General features: G+C 39.4%; 1 protein-coding gene across 1 annotated transcript in view; it reads right to left on the bottom strand.

Moving 5' to 3' along the window:
- Positions 1-742: 742 nt before the first annotated feature.
- The window catches only part of kcnn2 (potassium calcium-activated channel subfamily N member 2), a 42,654-nt gene continuing 21,474 nt past the window's right edge, over positions 743-21,922 (bottom strand). The window contains exons 4-9 of the mRNA XM_067399413.1: positions 21,530-21,671; positions 21,346-21,456; positions 18,922-19,049; positions 9,121-9,129; positions 3,563-3,632; positions 743-1,085 (exon numbers count right to left, since the gene is read on the bottom strand). Of these exons, the coding sequence (XP_067255514.1) occupies positions 810-1,085; positions 3,563-3,632; positions 9,121-9,129; positions 18,922-19,049; positions 21,346-21,456; positions 21,530-21,671 (736 nt within the window). The 3' untranslated portion in view covers positions 743-809. The remainder of the gene's footprint in view (positions 1,086-3,562; positions 3,633-9,120; positions 9,130-18,921; positions 19,050-21,345; positions 21,457-21,529; positions 21,672-21,922) is intronic.

Genomic DNA, 21,922 nt, shown 5'->3' on the forward strand with positions numbered 1-21,922 from the left:
AATCATTATCGTTGTACATTCTGGCCATTATCTTATGACTAAAGGTGTCTTTTTATTTGAATGAGCAACATAAATTCATATTATAGTCAGTAAGCATTGAAGTGCAATGATAAAAAGTGCAAGTATAGATTCAGATGCATTCATTTCGAGAGGAGTAAATTGTTCGCAACATGGCCCCTGGAATAGTCACTTTTAGAGGCCTAACAACAGAAGAACACTACAGCTGATGCCGTTTCTAACCTAAAAGATATATGCTTTCCTTTGAGAGTGTAAATCTAGGGTTTTCGCTATTTGGACAGGAAGGGGAAGCATTCCTCATCTGCCCATCTTGGGAGCAGACATGCTATTAGTTCCTCAATAAAGAGTTATTAATGCCTGTTGATTCAAGGAACAGGTCAGGTCTCATTCACATACGCAGAGACAGACAATTCGGTAGGAAGCACTAGTCGGGCACCATTCAGTGCCTTTTGAGGTCATCACATTGCTTTCCTGAATTAAGTCCCCCGGAAGGACTTGCTCACCTGATCTTTCCATCATTAGTTACTGAGAAAAGTCTCTCTGTGATCCTGTCAACAGAGAAACAGCATCATTTATTGATGTAAAAAAAAAACAAACAAACAAAAAAAAAACAAATAGACAAGATATGTGTGGAAGTTATCCATTTCAAACGCATTATCCCCCGTAACCTCTGATGGAGTCATCAGAATTTGGATAATACTTTATTGAAACCATAAGGCTTTACAGTAAAATGCAACTTGGCCATATGATGGCGAAAGTCTTCTCCGAAGATGCCGGCTGGGCTGGCAGCTCTAGCTGCTCTCGGAAGAAGTGGGCGGCGCGGTGGAAGACGATCGGCGCCGGGAGACGGACTGCGAGCGCTCGTTGCTGTGTTTGTCGTATGGCTGGAGTTGCACCTCCAGGAAGTCCCGGTGTTGCTGGCTGATCACCTGACTGATGAGGCCTGGAAGCGCCTGTAAGTTGCTGAGCAATGTCTCCAGTTTGGTCTCCAGCAACGCAATCCTCTTTTCCATGTCCTCGCCTCGCTCGTTCAGGTCCGAGACCAGGTCGTACATGATGTTTTGAGTCTGAGATGAAGCCAGGAAAATGTTATAATTAACAGAGATTCATAAATCATTGGTCGAATAGCCTGGTGTTATAAGACTAGAGTTGTGTGGTCTGTATTTTCAATTGATAACAATGCTAAAATACAACTTTCAATGGGATAGTTCATCCAAAAATGAAAATTCTGTCTTCATTTACTCACTCTCAAGTTGTACCAAACGTTTCTTTGTTTTTCTGTTGAAAACAAAGGAAGATATTTTGAAGAAAGTTTGTAACCAGGCCACTTTGGGGTACCTTTGACTTCCATAGTAGACTAAATGAATACTATGGAAGTCAATGGTGCCCCAGAACTGTTCAGTTTCCAACATTCTTCAAAATATCTAAGGTACAAACTCATACAGGTTTGCAACAACTTGAAGGTGAGTAAATGATGACAGAATTTTCCTTTTCGGGTGAACTATCCCTTTAACTGCGAGGAAATGCTTGCTATTTGCTCACACGAAGGTGTGGAGAATGCCGATGATCATATTGACAGATATTTTTTAAAGATTTTCACTCTTTTGCCAATATTTTTTCAAAATCGATACTCAGACAATAATCGGTCTGACCAATGTTTACCAATATGCACAAAAGCTTAAATATCATTAAAAAAAGTGCAAATATCAATCAAACCCATTATCGGCCTCTGCACCTTAACAATGCATACTGCGTAAAAATATTGGGTCAGAAGATAAATGGCAACGTTTGGTGTGTGTGTGTGTACATTACAAAATAATGTATTTAATGTGGGGTTTTTTGGATAATTACACATCTTTTTTTTCTAATAGCCATTTTGTCTCAAATTATAAATGTGTAACAGTAATTAATAATTAGCAATTATTTAAAATGCATATTATGTCTGTTGTAGTCTCATTTAGCTCATTTAATTATGTCAAAAAGCAAAAATAAAACAATAATAAAAACCCAGCACACCGGTTTTCATACACTTAAAAAATAAATCGCTATCAGTCATAAAAAAGCCATATCTCTACTAAGGTGGTCTCTCTATTTTTAGCACATTATTATGTGGTTGCTAGGGAGTTTTTTTGTAGTTGCTAGTAAAGTATTCTGGGTGGATGCTAACTGACATAAATTAAAAGAGTATAAAACTGATGATCTGGTCTCTAGATATGGCTCAGCTCTTCTTTACTTTAATTCAGTGTGTTTTTTTTCTCCCGTTTTATTGTCCACCAGGTAAAACTCATAAGGCTGATGGCTTAGAAAAATAACAGCACACCTTTTCTCAAAAAGCCACATGATTTGAATCACTAATCATGTCTGTAGTACAGACAGTGTGTGACAGTTATGCAATGAAGTTTAATACTTAGGCTTAGAGGTTTGTTCAAATCCCTCACCCTAAGTATGTGCAACAGTGACACTTGCCTTAGCAAACACCACTAAATATGAAGAAACTGTCTTAATAATTTCTTTTTAAAAGTGCTAAAGAAGATGAAATGGAGGAACATGAAAAATCAGAAACGGGTCACAGAAATTGCAGACATGCCGTATCAGGGCCTGCGGGCTGTCTGAAGGTTGCAGAAGCACTGCAGCTGCTTAAGTTATTTTAAGCTGCATTATAGGATTCATTGCCACTGCTTGCAGCTGCTGCCATGATTAATGTTATACCGCCCTCTGATGGTGAGAGGCAATTACGGCAATGATAAAAGGAGGCAGAAACCAGTATGAGTCATATCACATCACGCTCCGCCTCAATGTCACCCTCTCCGGTTTCTTTAGGAGGTGCGGGACAGGAGGGTAATTGGGTAACACTAACTAATGACTCTCATGACAAAACCCAGACAGAGGTTGCTGGGATATGACCACTGCGGATGTTTGAATGTCACAGCTTCGGCGTGCAAGCGTGCGTGCGCTCATGCGAAAGGCTGTTCAAGCTGACTCATCAGATCTCAAGTGTATCCCTTTCCCAGGTTGTGTGGGTTTTGCAGAGTCAGGCTGGCAGCATGCCTGGTGTTCCCCAAGGCTCGCTCTTAAGTCCGACTAAAAAATGGGCATAAGGGAAGTGCAAATGCAGCGCTTCAAATTTATCAGGCTATTTTAACATCTCAGGTATCCCATCAGTTTTGTTTTTTTTTTCCTCAGGAGATGAAAGCTTTTCCAGGCCATTAAGCAGCATGATGAATTGTGCATAGCAAGAGGGAAATAAATAACAAAAGCGAACGTGAAAACATTTCGTAAAGGAAAAATAATAAATTAACTAACATCAACCATATGCTTAGTTGCTCTTTGTAAGAAGACAAATAATCTGTACCATATACAAAAACCATATTGTAGACAAAACATAAAGAAACATACAAGCAAATCACATTTTGAAATCTCGTCTGTTCATTTGACACCTGTAGACTTACAACACATGTGAGCTTTAGAATTTGTACCTAAACACAAACTGACCTCCTGTTTTTCCATCATGCATTAGTCAAACATTCACTCAAAGGTATCTTACCTTTGCAAGGTCCACTAGAGAGTTTGCTTGGTCATTCAGCTTGCGTTGCTCCATTTTTACACTTCTTAATCTGAACACAAGACCATTCAGAGCCCAATAGTGGCAAGCGGTCAGTATAAAAATCTTTTGACAGGTTCTCCATTCACAAGCCACACATTTCGGAAGCACTCCTAGGACATGCACAAGACATGAGGAGAGAATGCAGGGATTGAAGGAGGACTGAGGCGCATGCAAGTAAAAACTTCAGTGGGAAGAGGTTGTGGGCGAGGAAGGTCTCTTCATTTTTGAGGGATATTCTTTTCCACACCTCTTTACAGGAACAAAGCAATGCTGTTACAACATCCAATGGAAATTATGAAAATATAATGACCTTATTTTTGCATACAAAATACACCAGGGGCTCTGATGAGAGACTTTTTGGTTAGTGAGGTAGGGATGAATTATAGATTAGAAACCTTTAAAAAAAAAAAAAAAAGTACAGAATTGACTTACATTTCTTACAAAATATTTACAAAACTTGACAAAATTGACAAACCAGTCACTTCTAGTCTAAAAAGATATTTAGAGTTTAGTTTGAAATTTAAGGGGGGGGGGGGGATGGTGAAAATCATGTTTACCGTAATAAACTTATGGTAGAAGTCTATGGGGCCAGGCAATAAATGTTAAAATATGTACCCCCGGTTTCACAGACAAGTCTTAAATCTAATCCCTATACTAAAATGCATGTTTGAGCGGTTTTAACTGAAAGTAAATTGCACTGACATATCTTATAATATTTTAGTGCCACTGTTTTGTCTCAAGATACGCACCAGTAAGCCCTGTGAAATCGGGCCACAGTGTATTAAACTTTAAACAAGTTAAAACAACTCAAAAATTGCTTACTAACCTTGTTTATACATAGTTTTATCCATTATTTAATGACAATTTACAACCAGTGAACCTGGTAACGTTCAAATTATATGTGTAAGGGTATGAAACAACATTCAAACATATTTACATTTATTTATTAAAGGGGTCATGACATGGATTTGTTTTATTATTTTCATTTGTTCCTTGAGGTTGCCTTATAAGGTTGATTACGTTTTTTTTCGCACAAAAAATTCAATATACTGTTTTTAAGGGGCAGATGCTTTAAGTAGTAAACTGCTACTGTTATGATTGAAGTGTTTTGAAAACATTACCCATATAAACCGCCATTTACAGACAAAACATCGTAAAATCATTTGGTTACTGTTTAAGATGCAGCTGCTGTCAGATCTAATACAGTTGGCTGCTTCATCTTTCAACAATTTTTGTGTGAACTCTCCATTGCTGTGCCTTGTTTACAAAACAATCTGCAGTCAAATGTTCTGATCAAACACCCGAGATCCGGGACGGAATTAAAATAAACCATCCACATGTTTTGATGCTGGGATCCTTCTGCAGTCTGTACAGAGATGCAAAAGAGCCGTTTAAACTGGACGCGTCAAAGCAAACGTTTTTTTTTTACTCCTAAATTTGTCCTGTTGCAACAGCACATGGAGTAGATCAGAAACTGAAAGCGTATCTGTATACTGTATCTAGTGTGGACAGTGATTATAATGGGTTGAGTAGGCAAATGTCAGCCGTTAAGCGACTGAATGCCAGTGGGCGGGGCCTATGGTGCGATGACTATTTGTCGATGTCCTGCTGTGCAGCCAATCATATGCAAATGTATTTGCCTGTGTGACATCACAGATCCCGTAATATGAAAATGAGCCGTTTTTGGAGCTTGATTAAAGAAATGCTTTGTTTATAACAATGACGTTTTAAGCTATGAAATTTGCAGGATGTTTTAATGATACAAAGACCTCTTTTATGTCCAAAAATGCAATGGAAATTTAATTTCTCATGTCAAGACCCCTTTAAGGCGTGCTTACAAACAATGAATGTCATTTCATGTTAAATTGCTTATAAGAGAAATGAACTAGTACTTTGCTAAAAGGATGATTTATGAACTTTGTAGTTAAAATAACATTTTTTTGCAGTGCTTTAACAAAAATTTGAGCTTCACATTCTGCTTTTAAACCCTTCTGAATACCTTGCCCCATATACTTCAATTGTAAGTGCATTGCTGTAAATGCAGTATTTTTCATTTATTTTTTTTTACAAACTGAAGAACAGTTTAAATTATTTTTTGAGATACTCGACTGCATGTCCATAGAGTGTCATTTGTTTTGAACCTGGAACATTCCTTTAAAATAACGACCAAGAATCCTGATGAATATTGGTTTTGTTATATTTTAAACTGATCACTGCGTACTGTACGGAAGTGGAGATAAACAGCCTTTAAGAACTGAATACTACATCACACAGCTTTGTAAACCAACCCTCTCACTCAAATCCATACTACTAGCATTAATTATTCATCTCCATTTAATTAGGTTTCATAGGAACTACTTATCTTCACTATACATTAAGTGCTTTCTTCTCTCGTTCTCAAGGGCACTGCAAACAGCACTCTTGCGAGACGTGTGCAAGTAACACACACAAATTGCGGTTTGCAGTATGTTTCCAAACTCACAAGGGAGAAACACAAGAAAGCGGAACTCTGTTTTGGGGATTGAATCACAGCTGGAGATATTTGTAATCATTGCCGAGAAAGAGCAACAATTAGCAATTCATTGTGGAGACTGACTGACGCATTAAGCTCTGAGTAAAACTCTCTAATTAAACTGTGAGAGTTTGATGACACAGATCAGAGAGGAGAGAATATGGGCGGCCTCTGGGGACTGGATGGTGATTGGCCCAGATGTAGCAATTTCCGTCCCGGAGAACTGCATTAAGAGTGTAGTATAATGATACAAAGGCTGCAATTCTGCTGCCAACCACTGGAGGGCGCAAAAAAGCACCACATGTCTAAGTCTGTCCAAAGATTACTGAATGAATCAAACAAAAACAAGGCCAGATCAGATTATTTACCACTTATTCAAAAAAATAAACAAGGAATTATATTTTGTATATAGAAAATTAAACCTGCTTTTAGGACCATTAACATTGATTGGATTGACATTTTTATCACTTTTTGCCCTCAAGTTAATCATCAACTTACATTTATGTATATATAATATAAATATTTTTTAAATATTTATATTAATTAGAATGTTATAGTAAAAGTTATTCAAGTAAACAAAAGTTACAGTAATTACGGCAATAATAGATTTTGTTTTTTATATAACATATATTTATTCTTTTAACTTATATTTAAATATATTATAATATAAAATAGCTTGTCAACAAAACAAAATTTACAATTATACAATGATTATTTTCAGTTTAAATCAGCATAAAGGCAGTAATATATTTTCTGTTAAATTTACTGCACATTAAAACATTTTTATAATTGATTTTGTGTGAATTTTTTTTTATTTGAATCAGCATAAATTAAAGCCAATAAACTAATATATATATATATATATATATATATATATATATATATATATATATATATATATATATATATATATATATATATATATATATATATATATATATATATATATATATATATATATATTGTCCCATTATAGAAGTAAGAAGAAACTGTCATGAAAATAATGTTAATTAATGGTCCTAAAATAATTAGAATTTTCTTTAAGTAAAACATAAATCATTCATTTATTTTTTTGTGGTGAAATATGACTGGAACATTCCCACAGCAATGGGGAACTAGGCACTTCATGTACTCAAAAATAATTGTTTTTATTTTTTAAATTCGTATTGTTGAAATACTGCTGTACAATAAATATGTCTAAAGAAAATGGCTCCATTAAGGTTCATTTTACAGTTGGATGACCGATAGCGTTTAGAGAGAGAGAGAGACGAACTACATGTCATCGTTAAAGACATGAAAAGCTTTTCAAAGCAAATATAACTAAATCTAATTTATTTGGAGGGCCTTGCACCACATTTCTATGTCTATTGTACTAATGCATTTGGCAAGCGTCCGGTTTTGACATCACGGGTACATTAGAGAAAAGCGGCAGCCTACATGCTGTACACGAACCAAGTTTCATTCATGAGGCTCTTTCTGTTCAGTGAGACGGGTGTGTGGTGAACATAAGCTCCTGCTGGGGCAAAGGGAGCAGTGCATTTTGGGATAAAAGTCGTCCAGAGGCTCCCTCGGGCACCTGCTGACCTTCGCGTCTGAGAGCTCTTGTTTGCTCGTACGATCCCACACCGAGACATTGAGCTGTTTCTGTTTCTTTCTCCCTGTGTGCATTTTCTTGCAGTCAGTCTGATTCACCACATGCTGGTCTGGGCTGCAGTGAAAAATTGAAATCATTCATAGCAGTGCTGTGGAGCTGAAGCAAACTTCATGCACGTTTGCCTCGCTGCATAGGCTTCGTGAAATAATTCAGCATTTGAAAATGCCACAGCTGACTGCGGCCGGAGGAGATGTGAGGACACGTCCATTAGGACTGGCAATATTCAGAAGCTGATTTATCCATATTATGACTAAGGACTTGGTCGTTGCCTTGGCTAACATCTGCACAGTTACCGGTCATCCAACTGGGAAATGAAGGGGTGGTGGCAGGGTGTCTGAAGGGAGGAGGGTGGGATATGCGGAGACAAATGTTTTTTCAGGAGCAACTAGGATTCCATGAGCCCAAAGATGCTTACGGCCGTACGAAACAGATTTGAGAAACAGGACATAAATTAAACATTTCAGGAAAAGTCATTCTTCGACTCATGGAAGCAAAGTAAAGTTTTTAATCAGTGTCTGTCTGATTAAACGTCCCAAATAATCACATTCATGCAACAATGGAAAGAAAACACCCTCTATTATTGATAACTGGAATTCACTAAATAAAATGCTAATGTATAGCTGGTTTAGTTTGTCTGTGGCAGTGCTGGTTTTAGGACAGAGCAGCTAAGGAAATGCCGAAAATGCTTATTGAGTGAATTTCACAAAATCTCCAGGTCACATTTCGGCTCAAAATCAAAAGAAAAAATACATAATTTTGTAACATAATTCAGAAATTTGGCATTGTAACATTATTTTCATGATATTCATTTAAATCAAGTTAGTACAACAAATACTATCATAATATATATATATATATATATATATATATATACTTGACACTATAGTAATGCAAATTATATACTTTAATGCCATGAAAATACTTAAAAAAACACTTTAAAAAGTCCTAAAAATAGGCAGTGTTAGCAATATATAAATTTTTCTTTCTTTCTTTTGATTTTAGAGCAAAAACCTGGACATATTCTTGACAATTTCTACCAATTAACAATTGTGCTAAATGGTCAAAAAGTTGTCCTTAATTGATTCTAATACTCTTCTTGTTGAAAAAAGTTTTTTTTTTTTTTTTTTTTTTTTTTTTAAATATGTGTAAGTAAAACATTTAATAATGCCTGATACACTTCAAAAATATTTGTAATTTTTTTTTAAAGAATGAATTTCACTTATCAAATGAGGGCGCGTACATTTTTTTCTTCTAAGGTCATTAGATAGAAATACAAGCTCTCATTTGCATGCACACAACAAATCTGTATCTAAAGGTGAGGCGAAGACTTACTTTCGAGCTCTATTGCATTGTGTTGACACAAACAGGAAAAAAAGGAAACATAAAATAGACAAATGAATTATCACAACAACAGTTAAAATGTGGCATGATTATTGTGTTCAGATCTCCCTGCAACCTCCATCGACACAGACAGTAATCAGGTGAACATCAGGTGAACATTGACGTCCCCAAAATCCCAACAAGTCCTTTCAGCACAACATCCGCAATCGTCCATCCTATTTGCCCTTTTCTGCATTACCATTTTCTAGATTAGCAAAATTAGAGTGTTTCCGACCAAAAACATTCCCTTTTGCTATGCCTCATGACTGCTGTTGTTAAACTTACCAAACTTCTAAGCTAAACTTTTAAAACAAGTAGTTAGCTACTAAAATTTACTTTCACCCATGAAACCACATTAAATTGCAGTAAAATTGCTAGATTAACTTTTTTTAGTAAATTTACCATATTTTCATTCACACATGCAGCAATTTTCTATCTTTTATCCGTATGGCTGTTAAAACTCAGATGTCATGAACAAACAAATTTACTCTAAAAAAAAAAACTCAGAATCTATATAAGAGGCTGTTTACACAACACCGTTTTCAACTAAAACGGAAAACTTTTTTTGTGTTTTGGCCGTGTATTTACACGACAAAGGCCTTTTGGGGGCTTGAAAATGCAAACTTTTGAAAACAGGTTTCAAAGTGCAAGTTTTTGGAAACAATTTCGTTATGATCTCCATGTAAACTATAAAAATGTGAGTTTGTGAAAAAGGACATGCACATGCATATTATGTGTTCAGTCTATAGGCGCATAGTGTTTCTTTGCAAAGTGACATTGCCAACTACTGGCCTGGCATGAATAATACAGCGTTTTTAGTCATTTTCACGGATCCGCATTACACAAAAAACGTGAAGGAAAAACATCCGTTTATAGTACATTGTTGTCATGTAAATATGCCCTAAGGGATTCATAACAAAGCAATTAACTAAATATTAAAAGAAAGACATCATAAAATGACAAAAACAGCAATAGGCTATAGCTTTTAATAGCTGTAACGAAGGCGGGACTCAGAGTAAGATCCACATGCGAAGCTTTATTAAATGTTGAGCGTGGTCGTACAGGCATGGTCAAACGGGGTAAACAGGAACATCAGAGACAGGCAGGATCGTAGTCAGAGAACAGGCAGTGGTCAAAAGGCAGGCAGCTATCAATCACAGGACAGGAGAACCAGACAGGGATCAGAAACAGGAACCGGAACAGACAGGATAAACAAGACAAACGCTTGGAAATGTTACACTGGGAAAACAAGACCTAGCAGTGAGGTGATGTGTGTAAGAGTCTTTTATTGTCCTGGTAATGAGCTGCAGCTGGGTGTGGTGATTAGTGATTAGTGTTAAGTGTGTGCAGGTGAGTGGCAGAGAGGATGATGGGAGATGTAGTCCGGGAACTGACAGGAACAGACGGTGATCATGACATAACGCCCCCCTCCCGGAAGGCGCGTCCTCGCGACGTGAAGGAACAGCTGGGGGGGGGGGGGGTGCATTGGAGATCTAGTAGCAGCCAGGAACGGGATCTCCAATGCAGCCCCTGGAACTCGGGCAGCCACGGCGGGTCAGGTGGCTCGGGCGGCCACGGCAGGTCAGGTGGCCTGGGCGGCCATGGTAGGTCGGGTGGTTCAGGCAACCACGGCAGGTCAGGCGGCTTAGGCGGCCACGGCAGGTCAGGCGGCTTGGGCAGCCACGGCAGGTCAGGCGGCTTGAGCAGCCACGGCAGGTCGGAGTCCATACATGGCCTTAGTGGCCTACAGTCCATTAATGGCCATGACAGCAGTGGTTGAGCAGGGTCCCCACCCACCAGCTCCCCACCCCTAGGTATACTGCCCCCCCCAAAAAAGTTCTTGGGGATTTCAGCGGGGCCCGTCACAGGTTCATGGGCAAGGAGTTCGGGTGGCGCCAGCAGGGCAAGGCGTGTGGGTGAAGCTGGCAGGGCAAGACACCTGAGTGGCGCTGGCAGCGCAAGGCGTTTGAGCGGCGCCGGCAGGGCTGGAAGCTTGGATGGCGCCGGCAGAGCGAGGAGCTCGGTAGATGCCGGTAGGGCGAGAAGCACAGGTGGCGCCGGCAGGGCTAGGAGCACAGGTGGCGCCGGCAGGGCGAGGAGCACAGGTGGCGCCGGCAGGGCGAGGAGCTCAGGTGGCGCCGGCAGGGCGAGGAGCTCAGGTGGCGCCGGCAGGGCGAGGAGCTCAGGTGGCGCCGGCAGAGCGAGACACCTGGGCGGAGTGGGAGAGACCTCTGGAGTAGTCTCTGGACCCCCAGCGGCCTCTTGAAAGGCTTCTGAGCCTTGAGGAATTAAAGAAGCCTTCTTCCTCCTTCTCCTCCTCTTCCTAGGGTGAGGTGAGGGTTCACCGGTTGGAGTGGGTTCTGGAGCAGACTCACTGGCTGAAGCAGGTTCTGGAGCGGACTCAATGGCTGGAACACCCCCTACATCTTTCAGCACTGCAGGGGCGGCCATCTTGCCCGTGGGCACTGGCAAAGCAGCCATCTTGTCCATCGCATCCAGGGCGCTTGAGAGCGTTGCAACCGACGGACTTGAGAGCGTTGCAACCGACGAACTTGAGAGCGTAGCGTCCGACGAGTTTGAGTGCGACGCGGCCGGCTGGCTTGAGTGCGACGCGGCCGGCGGAGGCTTAGGAATGCCAGCCGCTCGTGCTGAAATCAGCGGTGAATCAGTCACACTGGAACGCAACCCTCTCCGCTCCAGAACTGATCTAGAGACGTGACGTTGCTCTGGGCGATCAGCGGAGACGTGACGTGACTCTGGGCAATCAGCGGAGACGTGACGTGACTCTGGGCGATCAGCAGAGACGTGACGTTACTCTGGGCGATCAGCGGAGACGTGACGTGACTCTGGGCGATCAGCGGAGACGTGACGTGACTCTGGGCGATCAGCGGAGACGTGACGTGACTCTGGGCGATCAGCTGGGACATAGACTGGTGTTGTTGTAATGGTGGCCGCCATTTTGTGAATGTTCTTTGATGCGGCGTCCATTACGTGATTTACTATGGTGTCGCATTTCCCCGCGACACCCACAGTAAAACGTGAACCAACGGTAAGCAGGGCAAAGTCCAAGAATTCCATAAACGTCCCTCGGGGACCATTGGCGATTAAATAACCCTTAAGAGGTTCATTTAGTCCATAAGCAAAAAAGTCAATGAGGGCACAGTCCGGTAAATCAGAAAAATGGGCAATGTCCAGGAATTTCTGGATATGAACCTCCAGGGTGCAGTTACCTTGACGAAGGCTGACCAGATGTGTTGCGGGATCCATACTGGGACTAGGACGCCCAACAAAGCTGCTGGATCTGGGTGTGGCTAGGTCTTCTGTAACGAAGGCGGGACTCAGAGTAAGATCCACATGCGAAGCTTTATTAAATGTTGAGCGTGGTCGTACAGGCATGGTCAAACGGGGTAAACAGGAACATCAGAGACAGGCAGGATCGTAGTCAGAGAACAGGCAGTGGTCAAAAGGCAGGCAGCTATCAATCACAGGACAGGAGAACCAGACAGGGATCAGAAACAGGAACCGGAACAGACAGGATAAACAGGACAAACGCTTGGAAATGTTACACTGGGAAAACAAGACCTAGCAGTGAGGTGATGTGTGTAAGAGTCTTTTATTGTCCTGGTAATGAGCTGCAGCTGGGTGTGGTGATTAGTGATTAGTGTTAAGTGTGTGCAGGTGAGTGGCAGAGAGGATGATGGGAGATGTAGTCCGGGAACTGACAGGAACAGACGGTGATCATGACAATAGCATTACACTATAAAAAAAAGTAGCTTGTAACTAGAAAAGCTAAACTATTTTGAAAATTGACTTTCAAAAAATACTACTGAAAAAAGGAGTTTAGCTAGTGGCTAATTAAAAGTAGCGATTGCACTGCACGACTTTTCCATTGTTTTTCTATGTAAACATGTACTAGACGGACATGTTTGAAGGTTGCGCTCATATCCTTTTCAGTGTCTCGTTGCGCTGAAGTTCAACTTTCTGTCTCTAGACCTTTTTTTTTTTTCCATTTCACTGCCCTGCATGTTTTTTAAGACAAAAACGCATTCCGATTTACCCCTTACTTTTCAACACAAGTAGCTCCGCCCCAAACTCACAGCATTGGTTGAGGCAGATGTTGACATACTGGTTTTGAAAGCACCACAAATCCATAATGTTTGTACTCTTTGGATACTCAACCTTTATCTTAAACCATAAAGTAAATATTTTAATATAATCACACTTAAAAAAACTTTAAAAGTCACATTATAAAATTTTAAAATTTAAAACTTTAAAAACACCTTAAAAAACAGCAGCTTATTACTGGAGCGTGTCAGATTGTGTCTGATCTTCATTAACGCGGCAGATGCGCTGTGTGTCAGTCTTGTGCCGCTCATTTAGCTAACGACTTCCTGGCCAAGTGTGCTGATCCTATGGACCCCATTGAAGAATAAAGCAGGGGCTTGGTGGCACAGCAGGTGGTGCATGGGATGCCGCACACACAGGCTTGAGTTACAGCTGGCACCACCCACGCAACCACCTTCCCCTCTCCTCACGCTCTGCACACGCATACCATGGACGTTCTTTCCTCGTCCCCAAAGCCACCACTCGTAACCTTCATCGTGATCCCCATCATCATTGCCCTGTCAACAGCGCATTTGCTTATCGCAGCCCGGCACCTGTTTCCACATCAAAGGACAAACAGACCTCCAAAAGCATGATGTGTTCCTTATTTCCTGTGTGGTTTCAGCATGTGTAGGACATCTAAAGCGTACCTTGGCCTGAAGATGGCCTGAAGATAATTTCAGCGTTATACTAGACTTGCTATCCTAGAACTAATGCATGATAAGAACGGCTTCGTTCAGTGGAAATCGATCCTAGTCGTCCTCATTATGCAAAACGGCATGTTTTCTGTGTTAAAGGACAAACGCCGTAGCCATTAGGGAAGATGGAGCCAACTGGGAAGTTTTACATTAGGCCTGCGACGGCAGTTTCCTGTCTTTATGGGTTTGGAACTGGGCCAGGCGCTCTTAAAACATAAAGGACACTGAAAAGAAACAAGGAAAACGAATTAAAGAAGAAGATAGAAAACCACAAATGTCTGTTAAGACTGGCGCGCGCACACCTGACCAGCTGTATTGATGCTCGCATATAGTCTAAATGAAGGCATGTGAACACATATACAACCATAAAAACACAAGAGCACACACTAATGGTTTTTCAAGAGCTGGAAGCAATTTGACCATTAATCTGTGGTGTCGTCATGTGTGAGCAGTAGCTTGTGGTTTATGTGCCCTGACTGAACATTAGCCGCTCGCCTGTATTCCCTAAAACTCTGCTCCAAGCAATCTCAGACTGTTTTCTTTCAGCTATGCATGCACCTATAAAAAGAGTCAGGACATTGTGTGAAGTTTCCCTCGGCGTTATTAGTTGTGATGTATCACGCAAACCACAGCCCGACAGCATCTAATTCCATCTTGTGGCAAGAGTGAAACAGAGCAGACTGAATCACAAGTTTGAATACATTGTTTCTATCATTAGCAACTTTACATTATGAATCAAGGTGATTGAGTTATAGAGGAAAAACAGATTTGTTATTTTTCTGAAGAAAATTTTCACTGCCATGATGCAAGGGTGAGTTGTTCTAAGTATCTTGATTAATCATTCTGTTTTCAAGTCTAAGGTCTAAGGTTTGCAAAGGTCTAAATGGTGGTTGCTAGGGGTTCTGGGTGGTTGCATGGTTGTTCCACGTGGTTGCTAGTTCTAGGGGTTGCTATAATGGATGGTAGCTTGGGAATTCTGATAGATAGATAGATAGATAGATAGATAGATAGATAGATAGATAGATAGATAGATAGATAGATAGATAGATAGATAGATTTTAGCAGCCATTGTGCAGTTAAACTCTGCATTTCATAATACTGCAGCTGTCTACATGCACAAGAGGCAAGCTATTATTAGAGCAAGTGGCAACTGTTTACACTTGTACAAGCATGCCAAGTGTGCATGAGTGGTCATGTGACATGGGTTTTCAGTCGTGTAGTGTCGACGGAGATCGTTTCTGAAACGCAGTGGAAACGCCAGTATAGACAAAGATTGTTTCATTTTAAAACGCTGTAAAAACGAAAACACACTAGTGTGAAAAAGGCTTTATGTTATGTTCTTGCTATGCCCATTTTATATGAAGATACATATTCTTGAAGATACATTAAACTCCCCGTAATTAGTTGCCTGGCAAGTCCAGAATGATATATTTTCTACAAGATACAATCAGATTTGTTTATTTCAGTGACGCAAACAGCGTCACTCTAGTGCAGCAAAAGTCCCTTCAATATCCGTTGGTAATAACACCACGTATTCTCAAATTCTTACCGCAACAACGACACAAGTCATTAACATCGCTCTCTCTAGCGCTAGCCATGTTAAACTACTCTCTGTTCTTGCCAAAAAACTATTGTGCTTGCCCGGGGCCGTTTATTTACTTTTGTCTGTTGACTCTCTTGTCGCTTTGCTAACGTCATATCCGCCTTTCTCTGATTGGTTTACTCCGCTTCCTGTTTGCTCGGATTTGCTCCGCCCTAGAAATCGAATTGATTCAATGGCGACCACACTCATCCGCTGGATTTTCCAGGCAACGTAATTAGCACCTTGATTGCACGCAAATATTTCAGCCCATTTTCGCTTGTGATTAGGGCTGGCCGATATGGCCAAAAAATTATCACGATAAAATGTTTTATATTAGTCTATATCGATAATTATCATGATAAATATCAAATCTTATAAATGGTCGGATAAATGGTCCGTGTGGCACAGTTAAAATAAGTAGTTCCGCTTTTGGTGCGTAACATTTATCGAACTCTAGTTATCATTCAATCATCAAAAATTATATCGCGATAATTATCGTTATCATTTTATTGCCCAGCCCTACTTGTGATACAGACTGAAGTGCCTCGTGAGCATATAACACACATTCTACAGCCCTTAATCTAACTTCTCCACATACAGCACACCTCATATGGTTTTTAATCAATGCATGAATAGTAAAAACAGAACATTATCTGTGCCTAAACTCTGACTGGGTGGGCAAGACAGACGTTAAGTGGGCTCAGCCAACCCCTGCCCATGCCTAGATCTGGCCCCTTTCTAGGTGGTTGCTGGGTTGTTCTATGTATTAGCTAGGGTCTACCTGGTGGTTGCCAGGGTGTTCCATGTGGTTGCTAGTGAATCTGAAAGCTTTCTAGCTTGTTAGAAATCTAGGTCCGTTCTGGTGAGTATGGAGTTGCAATGTGATTGCCATTAAATTCTAGGTGGCTGCTATGAGACTAAAGGGACATTACTAAGTGGTTGCAAGGAGGAGTGTTCTGAATGGTTGCTAGGATGCTGCCGAGTAGAAGGATGGATGTTGCTAAGGTGTTCTGCATTGTTGCTACAAAGATAAGGTGGTTGCTTAGTGGTTTGTTTTAGTAAACACTGATGTAACAGAGGCAGAACAAATGAAGGGAATAAGAAATTACAAATGAGATGAATGTTTTCTGCAAATATTGGTGGAAATTTTTATCAATGTTTTTCATTTTTCCGATTTAGCTAATTATGCGTAAAGAACATCTTTCAATAATGAATATTTGTCTTCATGGGCATGGTTGATTTAGCTAATTATAAAGACCAATGCGAGACAAAATAAACAGAAGGGATTCAATACTCTCATCTAAATGCATGAAACGTGTCCCCTCAAGCTCAAAACTGCGACCATACATTTCAAAGCTTAACAGCACAAATAAATCTTATCGCTGAAAAATGATTTAATGTTTACTTTATAGCTAGCGTTAAAATGGTCACAACACTAATGTTATAGAGCAGATGAAAAGTGGACAGAGTGATGAATAAAGTTTAAATGAGGAGAGAAAACAGAGAAAGGAAGAGAGAGTCTGACAGAACCCTAAAATGAAAGGCGGTGAAACTCGTCCCTTGACACCTTCATGAATAGTGAAACAGGAGTAAAGGACGATAGGATGTGCTCTCCACATTCGTCATGGTTTCCAGTTGCTTTAGAGATGCTCCTTATTCAATATAAGCTTACATGGCCCACAATTACAGCGTCAGCCATGGACTTCAAAGCCGTTTCACTGCTTTGATATTGTTACTTTGAGATATACACCTAAATTCAGCTCAGTTCAATTACAGTATTTCCTTAGGTCTTGTTGAAGAGTGTCTCCTGATCATTTTAACCTTTTCAAACATTTTGGCAGAGCACTTTTGGAAATAAGATTTTTGTACCTTGCATGAGCAGTTTAAACAGGCATTAGTAAAAACAATTGTAAGCATGAGATACAGAAATTCTGTCTAATATAGCGAAGGTGATAATCATGCTCGATAGTTAATACATGGCTGATATTAGATTACACGCTATTTTGACTAAATAAATTAAACAAAACACTAAAAGTTAATATCAATTGTTTTATACAATTTAGGCATCACAACATTATAATATACAACATAAAAACCATAGATATTCATTCTGAGATTTGCTAAAGGTTAAATTATTAGTGTTTTTAAAGATTACCTTTAGAGTAAGGATTTTTCACTAAATTTAAAACTATCTCCAATAAAAGCTGATGACCTTTTAAAACTTTGGGGTCAGTAAGATTAAAAATAATACTTCTACTACTACTAATAATAATTTTAATTCAGCAAATTGATCAAAAGTGACAGTAAAGACTTGACATTACAAAAGACTGCTATTTCAAATAGTTCTGTTCTTTTGAGTAATGATGCTGAAAATTCAGCTTTGATGACAGGAATAAGTATAATTTTTAAAGGGTAATATTTCAAAATGTTACTGTATTTACTGTTTTTTTTTTTGACCAAATAAATTCAGCCTTTGTGATCATAAGAGACTTCTTTCAAAAAACCTCAAACTTTTGAAAGGTATTGTGAATTTTGACCCATTATTTTGATACACTAATATGCTTTACATACATAAAAGATTGTTTTATATAGTTTAGAAGTTTAATATAAACTACTCTCATTAAAAGACAAAGATAGTAGAAGATTAGTGTTAGGTGTAAAAAAAAAACTATATGTAAATGTACTGTAAATGATAAAAGTCAATTCAGAATGATTAAGTCTCTTTTACTATTAAAGGGCATCTCAGCTGTTTGGTTTGTCTTGTGTCCTGAGAAAAGAGTGTTGCTGTGGTAAAGACTCATGGTACAGTGCTTTATAACCCAACATTAAAGGCCACAATTTCAAGCCAGTATCTCTGGGAGTGGCTGAAAATAAAACATAGTGAAGAAACTACAATCCAGAAGGTTTCAGATGAAATGAGGTGGGTTTATATTCCCATTTTCCCTTTTGGGTATCCCAAATAATCAGTCACTGGATGAATGTGACATTTACAGGGCACTTATGTCCACTTTTAGATGGCTCGTAAATACCAAAAGCAAGTGTCCTCACTAGTGCCTTACTGAGGGCTGAATTAACTCTATAATGGAAGAACAGAGCATCAATACAACGAGCGATACTAAATATCTCAGATCAGCAAATAAAAAAAAAAAAAAAAAAAAATTGGTACAAACAGATTTACCCATTCAAACATGACAAAAATGAATCCATCATCAGCGGCTCCTACACTGGGCTACAGGTGTCAAACAATTCAGAGCTCAAACCGGTTAACTCGCACTGAAAAACAGACACACACACACACACACACACACACACACACACACACACAAAGGGCGCTAGAAGTCCTCAAGGGTCTCCAGAGGTCTGACTTACTGGTGAATGGCTTGAAGGAACTTGCGTTGATGTTTCCTGACTTTGGCGTGGTCCATCTTCCTCACCAGCTTGGTGTTTTTATAAATGAGCCACGTCTCCCTGAGAACATTAGCAGCTGTGTTTTTCACCTGTGGGAGAGTTAGCATTGTAGCATTCAGCACAAGGTTCTGCTGAGGCATCCTGGGCCCCAATGTCTGAACGTGGCTTACTTGGTTTGCAAAATATATTTTAGGATAGTGTAAACCTGGGATTTCTACTTGAATAGTTAGCTTGCTAGCAATCAAACAACATGATTTAGCCAACTAGCTACACCTTTTTTTTTTAATGCAACAAAAGTGAATGGGACAGGAGCTGCAAAAATGGCAAAACAACATATAACAGATAAGAGACTGCTTAGGAAACCTGTTTGAAAACAATCCTTTTGGTAAGACTTTAGAGTGAAACTGTCAGATTCCAGAAGTAAAAATCTCATTAATTTTTTTTCCCCACAAGGAACTGATTTTTAACAATAACTTATAAACAATTAAAAAGACAGATCTAATGTGATCTGCAAAGTTTTTTTTTTTTTTTTTTTTGATAATTGTGTTCATTGTGAAAACTACATTACCCATGATTCTGCAAAAACCTCCACCAATCAGAGAATCACGATGAACAAACTCTCTTTAAAGAACTTTTAAAGAACTCTTTAGCATCCACCCACTCCCATGAGGCACTGCAAATGACACGTCAGTAGTTGTGTTTGACATCGACTGCGGCTGAATGTAAACAATCGGCGAGAGTAGCTGCGTGCAGGCGGGGAGGAGCTTAAAACGGAGACGTGAAGTCGGACACTTTCTGCTTCCTGTAGTGACGCTCGTGCTGCGTTTCCATGCTTTTTATCACAGTTAAATAAATTCAATATTTGACTAATACACCAATGTTTCAGAGACATTTTCATTCAATACTTTATGTACTGCTTACAGCATCTGTTTGTACAAGAATAAAGTTCAATATAAGCATATACTATATAAAAACTAATGTAACATTGCAACTACATGAAAAGTACATAAAAATACAGATTTGTGAGCATTAGTGAAACTAAAGGCGTGAAAAAAAAACACGAAACACACGTGATCGTTGTCATGCGGTGAACCCGGCCAATCATGAAACAGCTGTGTCGTCATCAGCGCTCATGCAGCTCCTCTTGAGAAACTGCGCTGGCTGACTTAGGTGGCTGATCTCGAATCGCTCTTGCGGTACTTTGAAGCCATACGTCACAGTCACATGGCATTTGCACTGTCTCAAGTCAGACAAAATTTCTCACCGGCATGCACTACTTCAAGTCAGCCACCGATCGGTCTGTGCAGCGCTGCATCAAATCGAACAAGCCTAGTTTCTCTTTATTTCCCTAGATTTGCAATGCTTCATGGGATTGTAGTCCTTTCCCATCATTAAAGCTGTTAATTACAAAGTCTTGTTCCTTTGTCTTTTTTGCTTCAAATCAAAGTTTGAAACACCTCATTGCTGGTTGGTTTGGTTCATGGCTTATAACTTTTATAACTTTACCAATTATTTTTATTATTATTATTTAATCCCTATGGGAAATATACTTCCGGAAGCAAGGCGGCTCAAAAAGTGGACAACCACTGTGTCCTCTATTAGAAAGATTAGCGTAAGTGACTAATCTTTAAAGGGATAGTTCAACCAAAAATGAAAGTTCTGTCATCATTTACTCACCCTTATGTCATTCCAAACCTGTATGAGTTTCTGTCTTCTGTTGAACACAAAAGAAGATATTTTGAAGAATGTTGGTAACCAGACAGTAGACGGTTGCCACTGACTTCCACATTAGGGGGAAAAAAAACTATGGAAGTCAATGGCTGTCGTCAACTGTCTGGTTACCAACATTTTTCAAAATATCTTCTTTTGTGTTCAACAGAAGAAAAAATCTCATACAGGTTTGGAATGATATAAGGGTGAGTAAATGATAACAGAATTTAAATTTTTGGGTGAACTATCCCTTTAAATTTGGTCCAAAGAACTCAAAACTTTGGTTTATACCTAGTTTCTGTTAAGAAGCTTATCTGGCTAACCAAGTAAGCCATGTTTGAAAAATGAAACCCTGAATACTTAGCCTATTTCTTGACATGGCCAGCGAATTTCTCACATTTCTGTCAGGCCAAACATTATTACTGATGATTTTCTTCTCAAAAAGCTTATAAATCAGCTACTAAGGTGAATTTTGTTTATTTTAAAATTTTGTATCAAAATACTGTTCTGTAAGAAGAGTGTCACATTAAATTAATTCACACATTTTGTTTATATTTAATAAATGCATCTTATTTTCCCCTTTGCATAAGCTGGATATTATTTTCACAGGTTTGCAGGGATTAAGAATAATCTGTGACATAAGATGCCACAAGGCTAAAATTCTTTCAGACTTACCCTTTTTGTCAGCTGGGTGTCCATCATAAAGTTATGTACATGTTTTTCGGCTTTGGTTAATTCCAGTTTTTTTGCGACCACAGCGACTACCAAAGCAGTGCATCCGGCACCCTGACAAAACAAACACAAGCCTTAAGCACTCAGTCAAAAACAAATGTATGGTACACAAAGATACAGCATTTACCATGATGCCGGTTAGGAGACAGACCCCTTTCCCACAGTATGTATTAGGAACCATATCTCCATATCCAATTGTTAGAAAAGTTATTGAGATCAACCACATGGCTCCAAGGAAATTGCTGGTTACATCCATGTTGTCATGGTATCTAGTAAATGTAAAATGACATATTAAAAAAAACAACTACAATATACAGTGACTGACTTAATTGTAAGTTAATCAATCAGCCATGAAAATTGTGGTAATTTGTCTCACATTATACATTTAAGTAGTGCTCACGCCACTGCAGAGTATTGGACATACTGTTGTTGTTGTAAGCTAATACTTAATTGGCTAATTGAGGGATCTACCTGAGTTGGGACACAATTGACTCAGTTTCCAAACCTATTTAACTGTTGT

Source organism: Chanodichthys erythropterus, chromosome 10, assembly GCF_024489055.1.
Source record: "Chanodichthys erythropterus isolate Z2021 chromosome 10, ASM2448905v1, whole genome shotgun sequence".
In the NCBI taxonomy this organism is placed as follows: domain Eukaryota; kingdom Metazoa; phylum Chordata; class Actinopteri; order Cypriniformes; family Xenocyprididae; genus Chanodichthys; species Chanodichthys erythropterus.